Source organism: Agelaius tricolor, unplaced genomic scaffold (assembly GCF_023055355.1).
Source record: "Agelaius tricolor isolate 1412-34295 unplaced genomic scaffold, bAgeTri1.0.p SCAF_19, whole genome shotgun sequence".
In the NCBI taxonomy this organism is placed as follows: Eukaryota; Metazoa; Chordata; class Aves; order Passeriformes; family Icteridae; genus Agelaius; species Agelaius tricolor.
The window spans coordinates 4,636,290-4,662,279 of NW_027269279.1; the positions used below are offsets into that span (position 1 = coordinate 4,636,290).

Consider the following 25,990-nt stretch of genomic DNA (forward strand, 5'->3'; position numbering starts at 1 on the left):
AAATATTAGTGTTCTTTCTCCTTTGCCATTAATGCTTTTATTTCCATTTGAATATATCAGAGTAATAACTCTGGAGGCTAAAGGAGAGATAGGAAGAATATAAAATAAAACAGATGAGCACCTGACATTGAAGCAGAGCAAGGCTGTAATGTATAATCAGATAATCAGAGTGAGAAGTAAGCAAGCTCAGATCAAAAATATATCTGTCCTTGCTTTGCATTTCAAAGCTCTGGGAGCAGTTCAAGAGATTGTCTTCCCAGGATCACAGATCTGCCATTCTGGAGACAGAAAAAGCTGTTAAGCAATAGCTTAGCACACTGTCCATCTGTGCTGAAAGGTGATTTGAGGAACTTCAGTAGTTTGAGTGCAAGAACTGTGTGGAGAGTGATTTAGCAATGTGTGCTGGTGTTGTCTGCTCCATAGCAGGTGTTTCATTTGCCATGGGGGGCTCACCAGCCAGACACTCCATTTTGAGCTGCTGCTGGATTTCTTGCCTTGACTTCTTACACAGTATTGTTTGACACTGTTGGCAAACAGTTGGCAAAAGTTGCTTTGGCTCCCTGCAGCATGTAGTGACCCATGTTATGTGTAAATGGCTCCAACTTTGCTGTTCACTCTGCTGTGAAGGAGAAGCTTTCAAAAATACAGACACTTCTAAAGAGCCACTTTCATTGCATTAGGCAGCCCTGTTTGCCTTTAAGTGAAATTATCATTTAAATAGCAGAGACTAATCAGCAAGGGGATGGTTTGCTCCTGTCAGACAGCTCAAATGCTTGTGCTTGATTTTTATTCAGCCTATCATTTGATCGTTTCCAAAAACCCAATAACCACTGTAATCTCCAGCTCAGTTTTAATTTTACCTTTCCATTTCCATTTTAGCATCTTTCAGTATTTCAGCTCTAAATTTTAAGCTGGGGCTGTTGATGTGCCCTTAGATGTGCAGTGCATTATCCCTCACTTACCCCCAAAGTTTTGCTTTTGCAGGGAAACTTTTAAACAAAAATGCACATCCCATACATGCATATTGGGGATGATTTTGTTTTAGCATAGCAATGTCTTTTTCAAAGCTCTTCCCTAATGCTGAGGCCTTTTTTGAACAGAAGCAAAACCAAATGTTTCAGTAAGGAATCAAACTCTTGTGTGCTGCTCCCCTGTACTCCTGGGCATGGCCTTTAGCTACAGGGCAAGGAATCTCCCTTCTTCATTGGATCAAGGAGTACCAAGATGGATTGTGCCAGACTGATGTAACAGCTTCCTTTGTCTAGAGAATTGATTATATTATCAAATAAATCACAATAAATCTTATTTCTTTGAACTTCACTGAAACAGGAACCACTTGGGAAAGTATAAACCATGGAGGAGAAGATGGAAATTATTAGAAGAATTGTAGGATGTATAAGAATTGTTTAAGCAGGGATAGATTCAGTATTGTTGAAAGGAAAATGCAAGGATAAGTAGAATTCCTCAAAGATTAGCCTTAGGATCTGCTTTATTTAGTATTTCTATTAATGGTTTTGGTGCAAAAATTTGGTGTGTGCTGATAAAACTTGGCTAATGATGCCAAGTTCAGAGGATTCATAAATACACAAAAGCTGGATATGCAGAACTGAATGACCCTGAGGATTAGAGTGCAGAAATGGGACAAAATTCAATGAAACAAAGCACAATGCTCCATGGAATTGGGAGCTGAATGCAAACTTCTTTTGGAAAATGCAGCACATGCAGTAGAAAGGACCAGAAGGGCTGTGTGTTTGTTAAAATCACTGTTCATTCTCACACAGGGGAGTTACAGGAGAAAAATTGCCATGGAGGTGAACGTGTTCAAGGGGCTTGGGAGATGCTGCTCAGAGTCGTGGTCACCCAGTGTGGAGGAAGATGGTGGGGGATGCAGAAAGTGGCTCCTGGAAGGAGCCTGGGGGCCATTCCTGAGTGTGGAATGGAGCAGCCTCTGGCAGAGTCTGGTGGGAGATGTAATTGCTGCCAGGAAGTTGATGGATGGAAGGGAGGAGAAGGATGGGGATCCATACTGGTGAGAAAAGGAACCAGCTATCCTTAGGACTTACACTGGCATTTAAATCAAATTGCTGTAACCCTGCCATGAATGCAGTTACAAGGAGGTTGTTACTTTTAGAAAGACTAAAGTTCTGAATCCAGCTTCCAGGATTTCTGCTTCTTCCAATTTCTGCTCCACAGGGTTATGAAAGAGATGAGTTCATTATAGCAATGGACTGGACAGGACCTAAACTAGAAGGATCTTTTCAATCCCACTTTGATTTGAATGTGGATGTGCCAATGTGTAAACAAGGGGATGTATTAGAATAGGAAGAGGGGCAGTACATTTTAGTTTGGAATTGTAGGCTTTATTTCTGAAAACTGGAGGTGGAGAAGGGGGAGTGGAGTTCAATGAGTAAAAGCAGATGATGTCCATCTTTCTGCCCATGCAGAACAGAACTGTAGACAGGGACACGAAGTGTGAAAGCAGCTGACCCTTGTTCATGTTGAGAAATAAACAGTTTGCTGAAAAATGCACTGAACTATTAAGAAGAGCTTATGTCAGTGCTGATAAGACCAAAATATGATTTGTATCGTTGGAGAAGCTTTTCTGAGTGTTTTTGGTGCAGGTTATCTTGATGGTGTTTTGAGAATGACTCACTCCTGGTTAGTGCTTAACCTCATCAGTGCCTAGAGCACGGATTGCTGCTTCTGAGGGAGCTGGGAAGGGGCTGCTTTAATCATCTGCCTTTGGTTTGTCATCAGTGCAGTGAGGAGCTCTGCGCTGGATTGGCCAGGAAAGGTCGAATTTTCAGTTTTAATTGAACCTCACAGCCAGCATTGCAGCATCCACTTGGGCAGGAGGAATTTGGAAATGTATGAACATTACAGTACTTCAGTTTTTTAGCATTGTTAAAGTGCTCCTGCTCTGACAAGCTTGCTTATGTGCCCTGTGAAGATATTATGTAAGCTTTGTCCTGAAGCCCCAATCTGTCCTCCCTTGGGACTGCTTTCCCACTGAATATTTTTGATGAAAGCTTATCTTTACCTGGGTTATATTCTCTTTCCTCACAAGCTGCTCTATTAAAGGGAATATTCTTGCAAATATACCTTTGTCCATGCATTGCTTGGAGAGAGAAAAATTCATGTGGCTTGGAGTAGCAAAAGCACAGCACAATATTTTCAAACATTTCTTAAAGGGCACAGTGAACTTGAAATGTTAGTGAGTTAAAAGATTAATGTGATAAGTGCCTCAAGGTTCTCTTGAACTAGCTGTGATTATGTAAGTGTTGTTTGTTATTTTAAAATAACTCATAGCATGGAAATTAGCATGGTGGATTGGATTATTTACTCACCCATTTCTGGTCAGTGTCAGTGCTATCTTGGGCTAGATAGAAAAATCCAGAGCAAGACCTGAAGCAGATTGTTTTTTTTTTTTAGAAGGTTTGTTCTCATCAGTATGAATTTTAAATAAGCATAAAGATTTCAGTTGGTGCCCTCCATCCCTTTTAAAAAGTAAAGACTCTTGCAGTTTGGACCTCTTATGTGTGCATAGAGTAAATAGAAAAGTGTTTTGCTTTCAGCTATAATCTTTCTTATTTGAAACAATATTCAACAAAGTTGTAAGGTATTAGAAATGAGCTTCCTAAATTGCTGCTGTTTCTATAAATGATGCCTTTTTGTGTTTGAGACAAAATGAGAAGTGTTTTTTGTCTTAACCTACAAAACCCACAGCCTGAAGTGAGCAGCCTGAATGAGAGCAAACACTGCATTGGGCTGGCAAGAGCACTGGGGCTGGGATAATTGGAAAGATTCCCATTCTGGAAGCAAAGATGGGAGGTGTTGGGGGCTGAGTGGGTCCCTGTGTGTAGTGAACACCAGAATCAGTGCTTGGGGGTTGTTTTCAAAGTGCTGACCTGCATACCTGAAATAAGAGCTCAGGACTCCTGCTTTTAAATGCATCTCTCAGTGGGGTTAGAGCAGCTTGTGGGAGATGGAGCCAGCCCTGCTCAGCAGAAAGGAGATAAAACATGCCAGCTCTCCCACTTAGCCAGGGCAGGTAAGAGCTGGAGGTAAATGGGACCTTCTCTCCCTCCCTTCCACTGATGTAAACTTCTAGGAATGCATTGGCAAAGCTTATTTTTTCAAATAGATGTTCTGCACGTATTTTGGTCATCCCCTTGCAGCAAAATGGTTTTTTTCTAATGAAGTCATGTCCTGCAGAATGGTGTTTTTGTAAGAGCATGATCCATTTTGAGCAGAGTGGTAGAAAGCTCTGCAGCAGTGAAGCTGCTCTCAACTTTTGCTGCCTCTTGCTATATAAGCAGAGCAGATCTGTCACAGAGCCCAAACTTCCCACAAAAGGCAGGGTTTTGTCTTTTCTAGAAATGTATTGATTCACATTTTGAGCATCTCTTCTCTGCTTTTTTAGTGCCTCTTGGACTCAATCCTTACTCACTCCCTTTCTCTGCATTATTCTCAACTCCCTTGTCAGCAGAGTTAACAATTTCTGTGTCTCTGCAGGGAGTAATGGGCAGCTATTGCAAGAACCATTTTCTGGCACAAGTTGTTCTTGTTGTAATTGCTTTTGAATTCTTATTACTTGTTTAAACTGTCTTCCAGAGACACTCTGATATGAGCAGTGTAGTAAAAGGGAAGATAAATCTTTTGGGTGGGAAGAAATATGAAATTCTGGATTTACTTGAGTTATTCCCTGCTGACCAAGTTGATTTATTTTCTGTTTTAATGAAACAGTCATCCTCTTGCTGTGATACACATCAAGCTCTTCAGTGATGGCTTGAAATCCTGGTAACTTTTCTAAGGAGGGCAGAAATGGGGTGTCTGGCTTTGACTGAGAATATCTGGTATATCAGTGTCTGCATCCTCAGTTAGAGAAGTCAGCTTTAACTGGGACAGCTTTTGGGAATACTTCACAGCTCTGCTCTTGGCTCCATTAGAAGATGATGCTTTAACCTAGTTAGGAGTTTTTTATACTCAGTTTTGCTACTGTGTTTGCAAATGACATTTGACTCGGTGCTCTTTGTACTCCCAGAGATAAAGCTCTGTGGCTTCAGGTGGTTTTCTGCAAATGCAGCAGCCAAGGTTGATGGCATCAAGCCTATTTTGTGACAAGCCTTTCATTTAGGTTTGATGGTTTCCAGTGTGACTTTGGCAAAGGCATCACCTGCCTTCTGGAGAGCTGGCCTACTTGTCAAGGTCACACAACACCTTTTGGCTCACCTGTCTGCAAGTACCTGGCAAGGGAAAATGCAATTGGCACTTTGTAATAAGTGATATATTTGCAAGTCTGGTAGAGAGGAAGAGTGAAAAAATGCTCTGAATTATTTTTTTTTTTCCTAATTGCATAGACATAGGTCTTGGAAATGCACATGCTCCTCCCTGGATGGCTTGTGACAGCTGCTAAAGATAAACATGCTCTTTCTCAATGTCATTTGACTGTAGTTAGATAGTTAAAATAGTTTTTTCTGTTCCAGAAATATCTGTCTGGTTTTTGTAGTCTGTTCTTTTCAGTGGTGGTGTGTCCAGGTCACCAGATTTTCAGGTTTGTAGAATACCAGGTTGGAGGGGACCTCAAGGTTCAGCCTTTCCTGGCAAAAGCCTGGTCTGGACAAGATGGCCCAGCACTGGCTGCAGCTGAACCTTAAAAGTGTCCAGTGTTGGAGGAAAGTTTAGGTAAACCCTTAACCAATATATATATATAATGAAAACCTAAACCTGAATGTCTGAATCTACAGCACAGTTGAGTGTTTACCAGAAATTACTTTCATACTCTGGTACCCATCCGATGTTAATAATTGTCAGAGACATCTGATATACAGTGTTAAAAGAACTGCATTTTTGTATCTAAGGTTGTAAGGGCTACAAAATAAATATTTGACCCTTCAGAATTTCAGCATGAGAAGGACACTTACCAAAGTTTTAGCATCTGTATCAGTCTGTGGTTTTTGTCAGGGAGAATGGGATACTTTTGGTATTAAGTTGGGATTCAGTTCTATGGTGTGACTAAATCATTACATGGAATTTGATGGAACCATATCTGGCAAAAATCTTGCTGACAGCCTCAAGTTTGTACGTGGGTTTTTAGAGTTTAAAGGAGCTGTCTCTCACTAGATTGTTTCTTATAATTTTCTGTGCTTAGTAATTTGGAATTGTTGGGTTTGTATATGCTGTCCCCTGCATTTTCCCTCCTTGCTGTGCCAGGGGAGTGGGGACTTAGCTGAAACAAGAAGGAAATAACCACCTTCTCCTCCTCCACACGCTGCTGCATTTGTCAGAGGCAGCTCAAGGGCTCAGGTTGTCCTGCTGTTGTGGAGGAGCTGCAGTTCTCTTCTGTCTGAACAATAAGCTTTGTATCTGTTTGTACAGTAATGAACTGCTTTTGTTTCCTTCAGGAACCTGCTCTGCTGTCTGGAGCGTTTCCATTTACAGACAACCCTTGCCAAATTAATTTTATTTAATTATCTCCCAGGGCTAAGCTTGAATACATTTTGTGTTAAATTCACCGTTTCTCCCTCTTCTGAACGAAATGGACTTAATATCCTTGTTAAAATCTGATTAAAACTAAAATTGAGTTTTTTGAAGTCTGATTATCCCATGAAATGGAATTTTTAAACCTAATTATGAATGGATTTGCATACATTCTTAGCACCATTGAAAAGAAAGTTGAAATAAATTTATTAATGAAATCTTCCTCTGCTGTCTCTTTGGGCCATGGTGATTGCTGGAGAGTGAGGGAGAAGGAAGGTGGGTGAGAATGAAAACTCCCCCTCTTTTGAAATGTACCCTCTCCCCTCCCAATTAATTCCAGAGCTGTTTTGACCCTGTCTCATTTTTATTCCTCCCTGCCACACAGCCCAATTTAGGTAATTGACAGCCTTTCAGAGGGTAACTACACAGTCGAGCTGGTTTCATGTATTTAAAGCCTTTGTGCTTTCTGAAGGGAGGATGTAGTGGGCAACTTTTGTTTCCACTATTATGTTTTTTCCCTCTTTCCTGAGGTAGCCCTGACACCTAATCAATAGGCAGCTCTGGTTTCTCCTTTCTGAGGAGCTGCATATTGGAGTGTTTCTTTTAAACCTGTTAAAAAATGGATAGTTTGACAGACTCTGGTGAATGTGCATGTGAAAATTGGGGTTATTTATGTAGTTCCCTGGGTTTGTAACAAAGATTTTTTGGTAGGATATATTTGAATCTCTCAGTACAGTAATTGTGCCCATCACTTCAGGGTTTTGCCAGTCCTCTCTGGGAAAAGGTGTGCCAGTGCAGGATGTGTCTGTTTGTCTGGCTTGGTGCAGAGGGCAGCAGGATCCTCTGCAGGGAGATGGTTTCATGTGGAGGCTCCTACTTGTTGAACCTTTCTGTGTGTTCTTGCATTGATTGAAGAGTTCTCCTTACATGAAAGGTACAACTTGAAGGTGTGACTTTTTTATTTTTCAGCCAGTCATCCTCTTACCCAGACTTACAAAAAGCTCTTTGCCTGTTTAAGCATTTGTTCCAATTTTTTTTTTCTCTCTGTCATGTGCTGTGTGCACTTTTTTTTCTTCTTCTTATAAAAATATAGTAAATGGGGTAGAAAAAAGGTTTTGGCAGAAGGAGAGAGAAGAAATCCTGGTCTTGATACATGACTCTGCAAAGAGTAAATGCTCAGCATGTGGCCAAGTGTTCTGTAAGCATTTGCATTTACAAAGTTGCTTTCAAATACAGAGGGACTTGTTTTCCATATGCCTTTGTGCTTTCATTTTAATCCTGTCTTTGCACAGGTTTAGTACTAAACACAGTGGTGGTATCAAGTTCTACAAAAAATGTGGATTTTTGGCACTATTTCTTTGGGGTGCTTCTGAAGTGGGGAGTTCTATGAGAGGAGCTGTGGCTCAGCAGAGGAAGGAGAGTTGAGCTAAGATTTGAAAATATTTTTAGCTGGCATGTGCTCAGGTTATAAACCAGAATGGTTGAAGTAAATTAAAAATTTTCTTGGTGATGTATCAGGAAAACCTGATCATTCAGACAAGCTTTGGAGGAAAGCAGCTGACTCAGGGAGCTCTGCACCAGCAACTTAAAATTATTTTGTGGTTTAATGGCTGCAGCTTTAATTTGTGCTTTCTGAAACTGTTGTCCAAAGGCAGGTTTAGCATCTCAGGTACAAAATACTTGCTGTATAAATGGGACTCCCTTGCAGTATCTTCCCAGTCAAATTCCAGTGAAATCCAAGGAGCTGGGAATATCTGATGCACCTTCTCCTCAATGGCCTAGCTGTTTTACAGAGCTGCAGTCACACCAGCAGTGAGCAGAATCTGGAAGCTGAAGATCCCAGAGAAGCCAGGAGGAGATCTCCAGGAGGGTGGATTTTTTGAAGACTTTAGGAAAGCTCTTTCATTCTTTTACTCTTGCCTGGTTGGTTCTGTAGCATCCATTTGCTGAAAAAGGAAAAGTAACTGGTTTGTGGGTAGTCCTGTATCAGACAGAATGATGATCAAGGTCTTCAAGGTAAATGTGAATGAAAGGAAGGATGTGAAAGTGGAGTGAAAAAAGGGTGTTTGTTTCTTTTAATAGAGAGAATAGGAGCTTTCTTTTCTGTGGATACATTTCAAACTTGCCAGTGTTTATCATCTGATCCTATTAGTGCCTCCCCCAGCAGCTTCAGGCATTGAAAGTGCTCAAAGCTGGATGATAGCAGCAAGCCAAGGTGATGTCCAAGTGCTTGGGACACCAGTGCAGTCCTTACCTGAATGCCAGTCCCAGGAGCCCTGGCAGACACAGGGAAGCCACAATTGCTTTTGGCTGCTCTGACCCCTGTGCTGGATGCAGGTACCTGAGCTGAGGGAGGATTGTGAGAGCAAGCTGGCAAAAGGAGAACAGAAATTGTTGAAATGCCACTGTTTGTATCTGTAATGCAATTATACTTGAGCAGTTCCACTTTCTGTGAACAAGTCTTGAAGTCTGCTTCTATCTCCTTCTGCAATGAATTATTCATTCCTTGTGGATGAGGGTGATTGGGGCTTGGCTTTCACAGCCAGGTTTATTATACCCACTTTAGCTCCAACTCCTTTGGCATGCTCCAAGCCTCAGTTATTTTCCCAGCATTTGTTCTTAGCATTCATTGTTCTTGATGTTAAAACTTTTGGACTATGTAATTCAGCTCTGGTTTTGGGAGTGAGAGTCTGAGGGGATGGAGAGTGTTGGTTTCTTTCTTTTGATTTTTTTTTGCAGCAAGCACAGAAAGAGCTTTTTATTTAAATCTGTGCTAATTGCTAAGTCTGAGGGTAACTGTTGTATTATCACCATGTGTCAAAGAACTTGGATGTGAGACACTTTGTATGTGTGGCTCGGGAGCTTTGGATGTTAAGGAAATAAAGCAGAATTTCCAAACGAGGTGGGATTGATGTGCTCTGCCTTTCAGGGAGAGTGGTTCTGAGGGCTGCTGGGATTGGGATGTCATTACACAGGGGTGCCATCACCTCTGCAGCAACAGTGACACTCTGGGCTCTTCTGTTCTGACAGCTTGACTTGTCTGCTTTGTACTGGGACTGCAGCACTCAGGTCTTGCTGTGTCTCATGTTAGTGATGCCTAGAGCTGATGTGCTAATGGGCTTCCATTAAACTTTCCATTTTAAATGTTATTTGTCCTTCACTTTGAATATTAAATTTTTAGAAACTTTCCAAAAAAAAAAAAAAAAGTATGAGAGAGAATTACTGCATTTGTTTAAAGTTCTGAAAGCTTTTTTTAGCCAAACAGTTCAAAGAGCGCATCTCACTAATCAGAGGAATATTTTTGCGTCCCTGGGGTGGTCACAGTGTTTTAATTGGAACTCAGGCTTCTTTGAAGTCCTTTTTAATCCTCCCTGAGCTGGGGGGAGAGGGTTTGAAGACAGAGCTGTAAATCTGAAATTTCCTTGGTTTATTTACATGTGTCTGGGGACGTGTGTAATTTGCTTTCCTGGATGAAGCCCGTGGCCAGCTGAGTGGGAAATGTGCTTCCTTAAGTGGGGAGGCCTGAGCCAAAGGTGGGGGTTCTGCACAGTGAGCTCACGTGCTCCTGCATTTGTTCAAACCAGGAATTCAGCAACAGGCTCTGAATGGGAAATGAACTCGGTGGGAAATGATGTGGTAGCTAAACAGGAGGCAAAAAGCTGGGATTTAAACTCGTGTTTTAGGATTAACTGATTAGCATGGCTCACAAAAATGGTGTTGCATACTGATATTTGGCTTTTACCAGTTAGGAAACAAAAGATTTAGGAGACAGTGCTTATGATTGAGAGCTATAATCATCTATTAAATCAGTGTAAGGTTTCATTTTTCTACATTGAACTAGAGATTTTTGGGTGTCTCTACTGATGATGTTTAGTCTTTGTGCCTCAGTTTCTAAAATTCCAGCCTTGCTTTGGTCTGGTTTCGAGGGATATCTAGAGCTGCATCAGATGTTTCATGCACTTGATGTAACTACCACAAACAGAGCTTCAGTGGCAGCTGATGCCTTTTTGCCATCTTAATACAAATACCCTGTGGCTGCTAACAGCACAAGCATTTTCCTCAGGCATTTCCTAATTCTGTTGTTCTGCTATTGATTTTCATGATAAATATAAGAATTTTTCAGCAGTGTTTTCTGTACTTGGGCAAGGCTTTTAACCTCTCACATTTGCTGGAGCTTGGATGTTTTATGTTCTGCTTCTGGCAGAGGTGAGACATAATCTTTTACTGAATTTGGGTAGTTTTTAATTAATCAAAGCAACAGGCTTAACCTCAATTTTCTAGCTGAAAGAATAACTTAGAATTCCAGCTGAACATACAAGCAGTATGCTTTTCATTTTTTCTAAAATTGTTACCATAAATTTACCTGTGACTGGTTATTGTATTGATATTTAAAAAAAACCCATTTAAAATAACTTCTAGTAGCTTAAAGTTGTAGTTTAAAGTGGCCATTCCTGGCATGAGATTAAATATGTGATTGTAATCAGAAGTAAATAATATATGGGATGTCAAATCACTTTACATAAAAGCAGTTGAAAATATGGTCTAGACTCTCCCAAGGACCTGTCTTCAGCCATTATTATTATTTCCTCTTGCTCAAGGTTAGGGGCTTTGTGTTACTGCTGGCTAATATTTTCAGCTGATAAGAGTCTGGGTAAACAACAGGATCAATAAAGATGTTGAAAACAATACAAGGACTTGGGTAAATTAATATTCTGCAAGGATTATCTCAGACAGGTGTCAAAAGAACAAGACCATCAATTCAGTGCAATCTGTAAAATAGTCAAATGTACATAAATTGTCAGTAGCCAGCCTTGGCTGCTGTAGGAGCTCTCCTGTCAGACAGGAGCCCTGGCTATCTGCAAAAATGATGTCTCTGGTGGTAATTTCCATGGGGATAGAAGTTATGCCAGAAGGACATGTTGCAAATTATATTTGTTTTTAGGTTTTGGAAGATCTTGTATCTTGTCCCTATGTCCCACTCCTACTTCCTTGAGAAGAAGCTGATGTAATTTTCTAGGCTTGGTCCAAATCTCTCTTCAAATGTCTTGAGAGTAACTTTGTAGAATGCAACCAGCAGAGGTTTGATAAAATTGATTTTTTAGCTGTCAGGGTTCTTTCCCAGTTTTGTATAGTCCTGATAATTGGCCTGTAATGGTTTTCAAGGTTTCTAATGACCTACTGTTGAAAGAAACAACATCTGTCTGTTTGGAATTTGTTTCCAAGGAACATATCTTTGTATTTCAGTCTGGTTTTCAGATATTAATGTTTTGTTTATTGCTCTTTACAACTATTGAAATGCATTGAAAATCTAATACATAATTGTTGTTCTGCTGACATTCTGTTCTTTAGATTAGTTTGATTTGTCCTCACCTTCCTCATGAAGTCTCTTGGCTCCCTTGTTCACACTGTCCTCTCAGCCCAACCTCAGGTTGCCAAAATGATTGTTCCAAATTCAGTGACAAATAGAAACTATAGGAAAAACAACCCTACTTATGACTCCCTAAAAGGGGTTTTTATTCATTTTATGGCATTATTTTTCCCTTCAGCTGTTGCTTTTTTCTCAGATAAGGTTTGTGATTAGGAAAAACACTTAAAATGTCTTTTGCTGCTGCTGTAGTAAAATGAAACATTACATTATTAAGTGTGTTTACATTTTGTGCTTGAAGTCTTAAGGGCAATAGGTACAAAATTGTGTACCACAATAATTTCCTTTCAACATCATCATTAATATATAATTACATTCACTTAATTGTGAATTGAGAAAGTACATTTGCTTCTCTAATTGTGAAGATTGTGCTGATATCTCTGTTAGCATGAGAGCAGTAACAGCCATTTTTAAAATCCCTTTTGATCATTTCCAACTTCAATGCCTCTCTGCTATGGCTGGGGAATGCTGAAAGGTGCTTTAGAATTTTGTGGCTTTTTTTTTCTTTTCAGTGTCCAATCTATTGGATTTAAGACCTTAAGAACTCTTTATTTTCTTGTATAGGAAAAACATAGGTCAAGGAATATTTCACAGCTTTGTACATGCCCTGCCTGTGTCTTGAGATATATGTTAAATTGCTGCCTTATAAATGGTCTTATTTTATGAAGGTCTCTTGATGACTGTGAAATTTTTGTTTCACCATGACCTCTAAATGTGATTATGCCATGTGATTGAGCATGCAGTGGCAAACCCCAAAGGTGTTTTTATCTTCCAGATCAGCATTCTTGGTGCTGCTGTGTACATTCCCTCTTCTGAGGTCCCTGAAAGCTTTTCACTGCTGAGGTTCCATTGCACTGCCATGTGTGTTACCACCTTTCTGTGGATTGTTCTTAGAGCAGTGGGAGGGATGAGAAAGAAGTTTGGACTGTTGAAATGTTTGCCCAATGGTTATTTTTTTTTTTCCAAAGTAAGATTAATTTTATCTTTTTGAGCCCTTACCTTTAAAGTAGAAATGAGACTTGAACAATGTGTTGTTATCATGCCATAACTTTGGGAGGAAAAAAGCTTTCTTCATTAAAATCTGAAGAAGTTAGTAACTGGAATCTAAGATAGTTTTCTTCCTTTTTTTCCCCTCCTCTCTTCAAATTATAGCTTGATTGGATTAATTTGCTAATTTAGCAATTGCTTCAAAAGAGACATATCAATTGTCTTTAGAGTTGTCAAGACCATTATAAACACTTCAAATGTTTTCTTACAAATAAGTTGTTCTTCTGCTTCAAGTGGTTAATGGGGACATTTGCTTTGGTAAAGAGCAATTGGATTTTTTGATTCTATCTGTACACAAATAAGAGTTCTCTAAATGAGGAGAACCTCTGAGGCTGAGATTGCTTATTGCTTTCACTTGCACTTCAGATTTCCTCCATTTACTTTGTACATAAAATATTAAGCAGCCACTTTGTTGGAGAAACAGTCTCAGGTATACCTTAGTTTTGTGGGTTTGACAGCTCATTTGAATGAGTAAAGGTTTGTGACTGCTATTCAAAACATTTAATCAAAGTGCTACAAAGCACTAAATGTGTCCTAATTGCCTGGAAACATTGAGTATTTTTTTTTTTTTTTGTGACTAATGTGTGTAGGAGATTCCAGACCATGTGCCTTAGTTAATGTAGTCAGGAATAGGAAGGGAGGATGTAGGCATGGAGATTTGAACAGACAGGGGTAACTGCCTGGGCTGGAGCTTGGAGGGGCTTTTCTGCAGGAGAAGTGCTGTTGTGAAAGTTAACTCTCAGAACTTCCAGGTCTGGACACCAGATTTTAGTGGTAATATTTTCTTCTAGTCTGCTGAAGGTGAGCTAAGGAGTCCTCCCAAGGAGGCAATGCATATTTTGAGGAGAAAGCTGCAAATTGCTTTATTTCCCTTTCTCGTAACAAACATGGAGTTATTATGACCAAATGAAGCATGAGGACTCTGTGCTGTATCCCAGAATTCTGGATGAGCTCTTGTGGTTATTGATATTTGCTGAACTTTCTTGCAGGGCAAGTCCTTCCAGGAACTGAGCTGCTTTTGGACTTGGTGAAGCTTCAGAGATAGACAGGAGTGCTGTAAACCAGAGCTAGAGGAGTTAAAGCAGTTGAGGAGATCAAATATACAAAGAGGATGTTTGAGACTCACTTCAAACATAGAGGAAAAGACTGGTACAGGCATTCCATGGCCTTTCTAATCATACAGAAATATTTAAAACAACTAAACTGCCTTTCCAGAAATCTTCTCTTGTTGTCATGTTATTGTTCTGTTTGTTCTTCAGATGCTGTTGTTTTCCTGCCTAGAAAGAAGATTAAATTATTTTTGTAGAAGTAGAAAAGGCTCTTCTTGTGGAGAGCAGAATTTCAGAATCTTATAACATTTCCATGTTCATAATACAAAAAAAAAAAAGGACAAAATAAATATTTTATACTTCTGGGAGATTACCTTCAGAAAAACCCAAACCACAAACCAAAGCCCAAAAAAACACCTGGAAGTTGTTTTTTAAAGAAGAGAATGAAACAGATGTGGACTCCCTTTCTGTGCCTTATTTTTTTGACAAACATTTAATAAGAATGTCAGTCTCTGGTCTTTGTCAGTTAATTATGTTTAAGTGTAAAACTAAAAATACTGTGCCAAAAATCTGGTAATGTTCCATTTCAATTTAATATGACTTAGTCGAGACAACCAAAGCTGTCATTGTGTATTCATACTGAGCTAAATCTGTGAAGAGAAATGTTAATTCATTTCAAAAATAAGTAATTCTGTGTAATTTAGTGTTATAAATGTAGTATTAGTTTGATTGTTTGAATCAAATTTAATTAAACAAAAAGCAGTGAAGAGCTCAGTCCTCCAAACATAGTTGATGAAGTGCCTGTTTTTCTCTTTAGTTTTACTTTTGTCTTGCACTTCCATACTTAAAATTTCATGTCTGATCTCTAGCTATGATCAAAACTCTTCCTTTGCTGTGCATTTTGAAACATTTTATAGAAGCAATAAGAAGTTGACATTCTGATAAATTATAAATTAAAAATCTTTTTCTTTAACATTTTCATCTACTTAGAGAGTCTTGGTTTAATGTTACTTCGACAGCTAATTCTCAGTGTGTAACTGTCACAGTTTATACTGAAATGGTAATAGATCCTTAACTAAGAACAGAGTGTTCCTCCAAATCCTGGCAAATGTCAGTTGTGTGCATCAAAAAAAAGATAATACAAAATAGCATAAGCTGTTTTCCTCAAAAGTTTAAAAAGTGTGACAGTGGGCACTTAAAGTCATTGTATGACTTGGTTGGACATCCCATTAAGGTAATTTTTCACTTCACCATTTGAATGGTTTTATGTTTTCATCATTCTTAAATTGTGCCTTTTCAAATCATCTGTGCTTCAAAGGAAGGTAAAGAGCTTTGGTTACCAGCAGTTTTGTCTCCCTCCTGCCTTAGTGTGATGTAAACTGCTGGACTAATTTGCTTGTTTAGGGCAAAAGAAAGACTTGTCCAAATTAGACTTAAATTTAAGTGTTTGTTTTTATGAATTTTGCTTTAGGGAGTCTCAGGAGGGGAAGGTGGGACATAGGAAGAACATTCTAGCTTTTACCTTCTTGTGCCTTAGCCAGGAGGAGGGACCTGAAGGCAGGGATTTGTTCCTGCAGTTTGGAAGTCCCTTTTTCATTTGCTCATGTGCACTTTATGATTACAAAGCACATGAATCAGGTTTATAACACACTGCCCTGAATGGGACCCTTCTGGTCCCTTTACAGATTTGTGCTTGGCTGGTGCACACAAGGTGTGGGGTTTTTGGTGGTTACTCCCTGGGGAAGAAAGCTGCCTGCAGAGCATAGTGGCAGTGCTCAGCTTCTCAGAAAGGGACTGCTGGCTCTGTTTGGCTCAGGACAGGGTTTCAAACTTCCCTCAACAAGCCATGGTGACTCCAGTAGTGTTGGAAAGCTGTGTTGTCACAAAGAACCTCTCAAAGCAGATTCCTTGGCTTTCCAGTGCTGGTTTTGATATCAGCTGTTCCACAGGGAGTGGGCAGAGCTTAGCAAAAATTATAGACATCAGCCAAGGCTGTCAAGGCCAGAGCACATTGCTGTGTGTTGGGATGCTGACAGATTTCTCTCTTTGCATGGCATTGTTTGCATTGTTTGCAGAAACTCGTGCAATGGGAGGCCTGGTTACAGCTGGTTGCTGTTTGCAGTGCTTTGGGACTTGAGCAATTCTCTTCAAATGGAAAGCTTTGATTTAATTTTATTGTGCACGCAGCGTCGTTCCTCTGCTTGGATCTGTGGAAATTTGGCTTTTGCCAAACTACTGATGCTCAGGATAGGGTGTAGACCTTGGAACCAGGCTTTGAAACCTCTCACTTAGGACAGCAGAGTGCATGCAAAGGTGTCTTTGGCTCTGATCACCTGATATGATTTAGTGTTACAGCAAATGAACTTTTCTTTACAGGGGATTAATACCCATGGACTTGGTTTTCTGTTATGTAGCTACGCTGCTCCACTCAGAAAGAAAAAAACAATAAAAGCTATTTAATGCCAATAAAACATTGTCCAGAACTGAGTGTAAACCTAAAGCTGCCAATTGCTGGAACTGAGATTGGAAGCTGATTGTTGGTTTGAATGCCTGAGCAGATGAGGACGATTGTTTTTTATTGGAAATCGGTCAGGAGCTGTCATTACTAGAAATCTGTGGTTTTATTGTACGCTCTCATTTTACTACTGGATTAATTTCAGTTCCTGATCTCAGTCCTAATAGATTATGGTATGAATTTCTGAAAAAAAAAAAAAAAAGAGAAAATAATCAAGGCAGACACACTTTGTTTTATACATTAAAAAAAGAATCTGTGAAATAACTTCATTGATGCAGGGACCATACACTGGTGTTGAGGGCTGGCACTCAACATGACCAGAGAGCTGCCTGATATTAACTGTGCTTATGATAAATCTGCTGTATTTGGGTGATTTATTAGAAGCTTACAACTGCATTTTTCAGAGCCTTGTTGACTTGGCCTGACATTGTACAAAGATTTTTCCTGTGGAAATCATTGTGTCTGCTTACAGCTTTTTCTTGCCAAACAGACTTAGGTGTGCCCAGTCCATTTCCCTGGTGCTCCCTCTGATGCCCAGCCATTGGTAGCTCTCAGTAAAGAGCTGGTGAACTGCTCAAGTTAAGGATCCCTTCAGGCTCAGCTACAAAATTTTGAAATGTTATTTAATGCTGCAACACATTTTGAAATCCAGGTGCATGTTGGCTTAAAATTGATTTGTTTCTGCTAACAGAATTCTGTTTTCAGGTGTTCTAGCCAAGCCATCTCCAGGCTGTGTCTTGGTTTCTTCTCATAATTCCCTTGGCTCGTGAGTGTGATGTCCTGTCCTGAGTGATTCCTTTGCTGCAATCTGTGCCTCTGTTGTCTGATGGGAGAACATTTCCATCTCTTTAACTGTATATTGACTATTAAGACTTGGATCTAACACAAGTGGTGTTAGAAGCCTCAAAGTTTTCTGCTGAGGAAGGATAAAGGTTTGTAATTCTGGAAGTGAAATGCAGGAATCTTTCAGCTGGGGTTGCCAAAATTGAATCCTATCTGCACCAACTCAGCGTTTAACTAATTTTCACTCAACTGGAAGTGACAGATGATTAAAGAGAAAAAGCAATGCCTTTTTTTTGATGTGAGTAGTTGCCTGAAAAATATTTTCATCAGAAAAAGGGCTTCTCTAGTCCTAGATCCAGTCAGAATCCAATGATCAAACTTCTCCCTGTTCAGTTTTTGGAGTGGCAGCAGCCTCATTCCAGCGCTGTATTTCAATACTGTGGACTCTGACCAGGCCTGGTTTGATCTGCCAGCAGCAGTGGAACCTTGATTTTTGGGGCACATGATGGATTGTGTGTCTGCAGATTTCACTGCTGCAAAACTGACTCCCCACTTGCTCCCTGTGAAAAGCACTTTCAGGGTCTGGATAACTCTTCCCCTTTGTGGGTGGTGCATCTTGGTGGAGCAGGGGGATGTATGGACCCAGTTCATACAGGGGTGAACTTTTCAGCTTCCTTTCCTCTGGGAAGTGTGGTATAGATGCTTCTATTTTAGGGTGGGAAAACCTTTCTGATGGCTCAAGACAATTTTTTATTTTTATGACTTAAAGAGAGGCCTCTGAAAGAGCAGTTTCCTCCTGCAAAGGCTGTTGATGTGGTCCCTGGAACTGCCAGTCTGGAGTTATCTTGATCCCATTCCATTACCTTTAAACATTTGTCATTGGATTTGATGAAAAAATAAACCTATTTCTGACAGCTGTGCAGTTGTTGCTAGTGGGTCTGTAAAAATCTCTGATCTCTTTGACAAGGAAAGGTTATCAGTGATATCTGAAGTGTTACCCAGAGCTGAGGGATCCTGGTTTTTTCTCCTGTGGCTCTGGAGTCGTGGTGTGTGTGAAGGACTCTGAAGTCAGCACACTGGTAACTCTGTGGGAGCACTGCTTTGAGTCACCTGTGATGTACATGAACATCTCCACTCTCAGAGAGTGTTCAGCAGTAGCCAGAGTTGTTGAATTGTACAGTCTGCATTTTGATTTATTTCCTCCTTTTCTTCCCCTCTTACTACTCACACTGTGCTCATACTGTGATGGCTTTAGATTTTATGTGAGCTGGACAAGGTGCAGCTCTGTGTTGTTCTAAGGGACTGCAGCAGGTTTGGCCCCAGGAAATCACCTTTGGCTGCTTTTGGTGAGAGCTGTTCCATGGCTGTGTGTGCAATATAGATTTGCAACCGATGATTCATTAAAAGTTTTTATTTGTTTTATTTGCATAGGACACCTGATGATCTCTCAAGGCAAATTGTGGCCCTGCAGCAGAGGGAGCTTGCCCTGAAAGAGCAGAATTCCACCTTCATGAACAGGTGAGTGACTCCAGGAGGGGATGCTGGTAGCAAGACCCTGCTATGTTAAAGCCCAGAGATAGAAACAAGGGCTGCAAACTGAGAGACCAGCTCTTTATATTTCCTTCATGTTCCATGTTCCTTCTGTGCCATTTTCTATTCTTTCCCATGTTGATAAAGGCCTTTCTGCTTACTGAAATCCTTGCAGGAAAGAAAAAAAAAAAAAAAAGAAGATGAATAACTGTGGGTGATGCAGTGAAGAGTTAATCAAGCTTTATGTTAGGAATGTTTGCAAGGGGAAATGAGCTGCTTTCCCCAGACCATTTCATCTGGAAAGGAAATGTCACAAAGCAAAAAGTGCCAAGTATCCATCTGGGTATGGGAAAGGGAGTAGGAGCTCTGAGGACTGTGATTTGACTGCTAAAAGGACCAGGTTGTAGAGATGGTGAAGGAAAAGGATGTTTGCAGTTTTGCTGGCAAAGTGCTGGCAGGCTTTGAGAGGAGCAGCCTGTTTATGGAGTGAGATGTGTGTTTGAAACATGAGGGTGTTTAAACCATTGCCCTCCTGTGGGAGTCAATGTGTAATGGGGAAATGAATTTGCCAGAGCTAAACTTTCAGTGTGTACTGGTTCCACAGCCTTTCTGAACACATTTCCACAGCATGCCAGACAGTGCTGCTCACCCTCAGTGCACTTCTTCTTGCTTCCCTGTTTAACTCCACACATCAGGAGCCCTCTGTTCAAGCCATTCTTGTTAAAAGCAATACCTCTGTCTTTCAAAAAAGACCCTGGACTGTTTGCACTGTTTGTGGCTGCCTTGCTGAGCAGCAGGAGTGTGGGGAATTTCAGCCTTTGGTGTAAAAATGCTGAATGCAGAGCAGTCAGTGCCATGTTGAGCTCTGGGTGGGCACACTTTGATTATTGTGGGCAGCATTTCCTGACGTGTCTCCTGAGGTAGCTGATGATCCTGTTTTGGGCTCCATGTTCCTAATGATGGGCAGGATTCAAGCAGGGTGGTAAAAAGTTTTTTGGCTGTGCTGCTGCTGTTAATGAAACTGTTTAGTCACTTGTAAAATGGTTAGCTAAGTGTAAATTCTCAGGAGTCAGCCAGCCAAATTATTGTGTGGTTTTATCTGTGACGTTTACAGGGGAGAAAAAAATATCTCACCAATATAAAAAAGATATTCTGTATATTAAAAATAAACCAGGCAAACCCTCAAACCCACAAGTGATTAAATGATAAAATAAAAGAATGATGGTAGTGTTTGAGTTATAGATTTGGGTTTTTATTTTTAGGCTGCTTTTCACAGCCCTTCAGAGAAGTTCTTTTTCTAAATTTATTAATGGCCAAGGGGAAATGTCTGTTGAAAAAGCAGCTTTTTGGTAGTGCCTGTTCATCTAGATATAATTGTGCCAATTTAGTTTAAAAATAAAAACATGATTAAAATTACTTTTTGATTTCAAGTTAAATGGGCTTTAAAGCTGCTCAAATTAAAATTCTAACATTTTCCTGATGTGTCAGTTCTGAAACTGATCATTTTGACTTTCTTCTATCACATACCTTATTCTGTCTTAAAAAGAAGGTAATAAGATAAATTTTTAAAAACCTTTCATTACAAGTGATTTGAAAATTCTCAGCAGAAGGTTTTGAGATTTTGGAAATAAAATCTTGTTAAGGAAGCAAACCTAATTTTCTCCTTTCCATAAATCTTTTCCAGATTTAGCTGATGGTCTTCTCTTTTATTTGTTTCATAATTGTGTTCGGAATTGTCTGTGTATTAGAGTAATTTAATATGTGATCATGCCTCCCTCTAGTGATGAAGCCCAGCACTTATTCAGCTTTCTATTGTTTTTTTTTTTTTTTTTCAGCCACAGGTTCTTTTGCCCTTAGTTGAAATATGTTTTCTTTGGTGCTGATAGTGCAATGTTTGATTTATAACATCAGTGGTTATGTGTGTACAGAGCACTGTGCAGTACAAACACCACAAAATTTGTGTCTGCCCTAAGAACTTTTAAGTTTTCTCCATTAAAATTAATGAAGTGGCAGATACTTAAGAAAACATCATCACAAGTTGGCATCTGAATTTATTTTTATGGCAACAAAGGAGAGAATCACAGATAATCCTGGCTCACCTGTTGCTACAGTGCAAAACTGTGTTTAGTAGATGAGATTTTTGAGTGTCATGGTAAAGAGCATTATGTGGCTCCCTTCCCTACCTGGCAGATGTTGAGTTTCTGTGCAGTGTGTGTGTGTGTGTGTGTGCTCATCACCAACCTTTAAACACAGGCAGGAGAGTGCCTGGAAGGTGTGTGAGGGGGGTTTGCAGCTGATTATTCTCTCTCTGTCTTTACACTGCAGTCATCTTGGTTTGTATTGCCAGTGATGCTTTCCCACACTGTTCAGTGACTGGGGTAGGCACTTGCCAGCTGCTATTTCTGCTTCCAGTGTCCTGTAGTTGATCTAGAGTGGGGAGTTATGGTTGATAAACACCTTTTCCGAATGGCTTCACTAAACAGAAAATTTATTTTTTCTCATTTTTGCATTTTTGACCTGCTTTCCATTTATTACTGTGCATTTTTTAGAGCCAGTGTTTGTGTAATTAAAAGGCAATAGAGATGATCCCACCACAAAGAGACAGCATCACTATAAACCCATTTTTGCAGTGGTATTTCCCTGAGTGGGGATCTGCACTGCAATCTGTGTTTTGTGTAGCCTGTGCAATTGCCAGTGTCTCCAGGCCTCCCAGTGATCAAATGGTGATGCATATCCTATCTGCTCCATCACTCACATTGCACACTTTTAGACACAGAACCACAGGACTGAATTTCCTGAGCAGTAGGTTGAAATCAATTTCTTTTAACAGTGATTGTTTACACGTCTGAGTAGTGTCGACTCCCTCGGAGCTTGCTATTTTTGCTAAGGGGAGAAAACCTTCCTGTGGTGCCAGCATGGGGCAAGAGGAGGGTCACTTTAGCACTGAACACATGGGCAGCAACTCATTCTCTTGGCAACTTCAGGATGGCTGAGTAATGTAGCAGAAAGTGCCATTAATCGTGCGTGATGGACTCTCAGTGCTGCTCTGGAGTGTGTTGCTAGAAGTCGTATAAATAGAGTAAATTACACTTGCAGCAGCAGGAAGTGTCCTGGAGCTTTTTAACTGCAGAGCAAAGCTAACAATCCAAAGGTTCAAAAGCTCAAAAGAAGATTGCTCAGGGGCACTTCGATAGCAAGAATTGTACCTGTTCTGCTATTTGGGGAAAGGTGATGGAAGGGAGGTGTTTAATTAGTGGGTCAGTTTAACCATGCAGTCACCATTAGTTAAAGCCCATTTTCCCCTCCAGCTGTGACTGCTGTAGGTGTGGTACACTGAAAAGTGTTGGTGGTTGTAGTTTGGAATGTGGAAAGTCAGCCAAGTGGTTCATAAGCTTTTCTCTGATGCAGAAATGATGTAGCAATTATACTCATATACATCATATTTTTTTAAAGTGAGAAAAGCTGTATATTTATTGTGCCTGCTTCCTATCTACATATTTGATCTCTCTGGAGAGATTTCCTCAAACAATCCTGGCAAAGTATTCTGGAATTGGAAATGTTGTCTATGAGATGGCTCACGTGAAGGAATGATGCTGCTTTATGGCTTGAGCTTTGCTGCATTTGGAAAGACAGGCTGTGAAAATGGTTACTTGTGGCTCCTCCCAACGTCATCATTTCTACTTTTGCTCTTGTGGTCTAAGTGCAGGATTGATTTTGGACCTTGAGATGCCTTGTGGAAGGTCAAATACAAGGAAATACATAGGTGAAGTTGGTTCTGGGCAGGATGAAGGACAGAAGGGAAAATGGAAGAGCAGTAAATCCTTGGTTCTGGTGTTGAGATCCTGGAGCTGATGGCTTATTCCCATCACCTTGTGTCAGAAACCCAGCCATGTGTTTTGACATATTGTTTCATATGGGAAAAGGGACACAGAATGTGTTTGGAAAAGAATTTTCCTACTGCAAGTGCTCATGGAGTTCTGTTAAGAGACCTGGTTGTTTACCACCTTTATTCATATAAATCATGTAAAACTGATTTACCCAAACAATCTGCTGTGTGTGTTGTTGTTTAAAATGAAATAAAACCCCAAACCATTGAAGACCAGGGAATGTAGATTGCAAACTGAACAGAAAATGCTTTAGACTTGGGCAGCAGGGATTTTTTTAAACAAAAAAAAAAGAATGAGTGATGATAAGCCCAGAACTGTCCATCTTCATAAGTGCTGTTAGATCAGAAGTGTTGTAAATCTATTGCCCAACCTCTCTTTTCCTTGGATGTCCCAATGAATGTCAGTCACAAAAACAAATAGAGCCTGTCAGACTTCTTCCCCTAATCTTCTGGAAAGTTGGACAGAAGTTTAATTACAGTGAAGTGTCTTTTATCTGACAGAGAGAGAAGTGCTAGCTTTTTAATAGGCTTTATGAGTTATTTTTTGATCAAAAGAAGCACTTAATGTCTAATATAGGATTAGGTAGGGATTTTTTTTCTTCCTTTGTTCATTTATATGGCACATTGCACCTTGATTTATACATGGAGGTGTCTGTGTACCTAATATCAGACAAATGTTTATTCACGGTGCTTCAGGGCAATATTAACTGCTGGCAGGTTCTGCATTCATTTTCCAGAGTGAGATGATGAAGAAATGACTGTGGATGCTGCTTTTCCTTTTCTGCAAAATGGATCTTTCCTGCACTTCTATACCAGAAGGTACTCAATAGGGTCTCATTAAGTGACCAATCTACATATTCATATAGCAAGCTTCTAGAGCAACATCTGGTTATTCATGACTCTAATTAGGTAGATACAAAGCTTTTCTATTTTTTTTTCTATCATATAGTTAGCAGAAAATACGAAAGCAAAAAATAATTTAGCCAAGACATTGACTTAAGCTTCCAATTTGAAAAACATGGGATTTTGCCCAGACCTTTGCTTTTCATGATTGTGCCATTTTTAGTCTGATTTCCTGAGGAAGTGAGGCTTATTACTGTGCTTTGTGTGTGTATGTAGATGAGATTTGTCTGTGCCTACCCTACACTTTTGAACTTGCAAGTTGTGTTCTGTCAAGCTTGGCAGATGGTGGAGGTCTCAAAAATCACGAATTGCAGCAAGTTTAAGGCAGTCAGATCTCCATCTGCAGGAGATCTCCATCCTGAGGCCATGCCCTGAGGTCATGTCAGGGACCAGAGCCCTGCAGGCAAACAGACCCTTGGGAATGTCCTGTTGTCAGAAAGGCTCCTTTGGAGATCAGGCAGCACTGAGGGAGCTCTGGCCTCACACCCTGGCAGCACCACAATCCATCATTTTTGCTATTCCATGCTTGCCAAAAGCTCATGGCATTTGAGAGTACCATGGTAATGTTGCTGGCATGGTTTTCCTGCTTTTCATGTTTCCTCTCCTTTTGGTATGAGAAAAAGAAGTCTGCTTGAGTCAGGAGTCACCTTTAGAGAGAGAAATCCACAGGAAACCAGGCAACTTTGGTTCTGGAGCTCATGGAACATTCTGTCTGTATTTAAAAAGAAAATATGTAGAAAAAGCCAAAAAAAGCAGCCTAGAGGGGATAGACAAAGCTATAATGATACCCTGGAGCTCTGTGGAGGCTGTAGAGTGCAAAACCAGTACAAATATTAGTGCTTGGTTTCTTACCTTTTATTTGACTGTGCTCCTGGGAGAACATTCAAGAATAATCTGTGAGAGCACTGTTCAGTGCTCTGATCACTTCTAATGATGAAAAAAAATAATTGTAGAAAGTATTTAACTCTGTTCTTAATAGTCCTTCTTGTTCCAGGGTCGTGATTGACCCTGAGTATTCCCACCAACATCCCTGATGTCTGTGCATCTCTTTATTACTGGAATGAATGTTAGCTTTCATTTCACCTGGAGATGCTGATTCAGCATTCCCTTGGTAGCAGTAGGCATTATTGATCAGAAAAATGTGTAAAAATAACCAGCTAATTTGGTAGGAAGCACAGGCTGTTCTTGGTAGTGTGTGGTACAGCAGACACCGTGGTTGGAACTGCACTGTAGAACTTAGGGAAGGAGAAATCTGCCTTGCTTCTCTCCTGTGCATGACTCACATCTACCCTATAAATCTTCCACTTCTGTGAGAATAAAATTCCTAAAAATTCTAGATGAAATAGATGTATCTTAATACTAGTCCAGAGTTCTCAGAATCCAGCATGAATATTTAGATATTGAAGTAATTAGAAGTCAAAACTTATTATCTATTATCATTATTCTTATTCTTTCCTTCTTAGCAGGGGGATGCTATGATCAAATTAATGATTTACAGGAGGCTGATGGGCAGAGTGCCCCACATCCATGTTATATTTGTGATATGAACACAAAGGGAGGAATTGTAATCTCAGCTGTGCAGTAGGCAGCAGTACAGTAGAAATATTCTACTTTGAAACCAGTAGTATTATGTAAAACCATATATTCAGCCTGCTGCCAAGCTTGGTATAGAGCTCTGGGAATTGTAGTGCTTTAAGATTTCCAGTTCTTAGGATTTGTCTTTTATTTCCTCTGCATCATGGCAGTATGCCTTGGAAAATGTGATGGGAGTTGGAAAGAATGGGGCCTGTCAGTTTGGTAATATCTTTGGTGTTGAAGCCACCAGGGGAGTTCCACAGATGAGGAAGATGATTGGAGCCCAGGGAGTCTGGACTCAGTTTCTGGAGTGCTTTCCTGGGTGCTGAGTCACTTTATCCAGTGACACGAGTTTGTCACCTCATGAATGAAAGCAAACATTGCATCCTGCCTGCTCTGCACACTGCTGTTTTTAAGGCAAATAAACATTAATTCCTATCTGCCCATAGCTGTTAAGAATTTTTTGTTCCATTTTCCCCCAAATGCACATCTGTTTTTTCCCATACAGTATCCTAAAATGGCTGTGGTGGCTGTGGCTCCTGAACTGTTTCATGAGAAGGCATCAACAGTCAAGCAAGGCTGTGTTTAACAGTTTTGTCTCTTAATTTGTAATGCTAGAACTGCAGGACAGCTTTCCTGAGCAGTCATGGGAAGCCGGAGGGAGATTGGTGGCAGAATGCAGAATGAATTTTCTGTCTTTTTGTACTCATTTATTTGAACACCTACTGTAGTTGCTGTAATAACAGGAGTTTTGAAACAGACTATGGATTTTTCTAAAGTACTTTATGGTACTGTTG

The 25,990-nt window shown here is 40.1% G+C and overlaps 1 protein-coding gene across 3 annotated transcripts in view; it reads left to right on the forward strand.

The window, feature by feature from the left end:
* MAD1L1 (mitotic arrest deficient 1 like 1) overlaps window positions 1-25,990 on the forward strand; it is a 349,550-nt gene that overhangs the window by 16,789 nt on the left and 306,771 nt on the right. For 2 of the 3 annotated variants that reach the window (XM_071443960.1, XM_071443961.1), the window contains exon 10: window positions 18,731-18,817. In XM_071443960.1, coding sequence (XP_071300061.1) covers window positions 18,731-18,817 — 87 coding nt within the window. Of the gene's footprint in view, window positions 1-4,007; window positions 4,052-18,730; window positions 18,818-25,990 lie in introns of those variants that run through there. The other variant, XM_071443963.1, reaches the window with a different exon arrangement.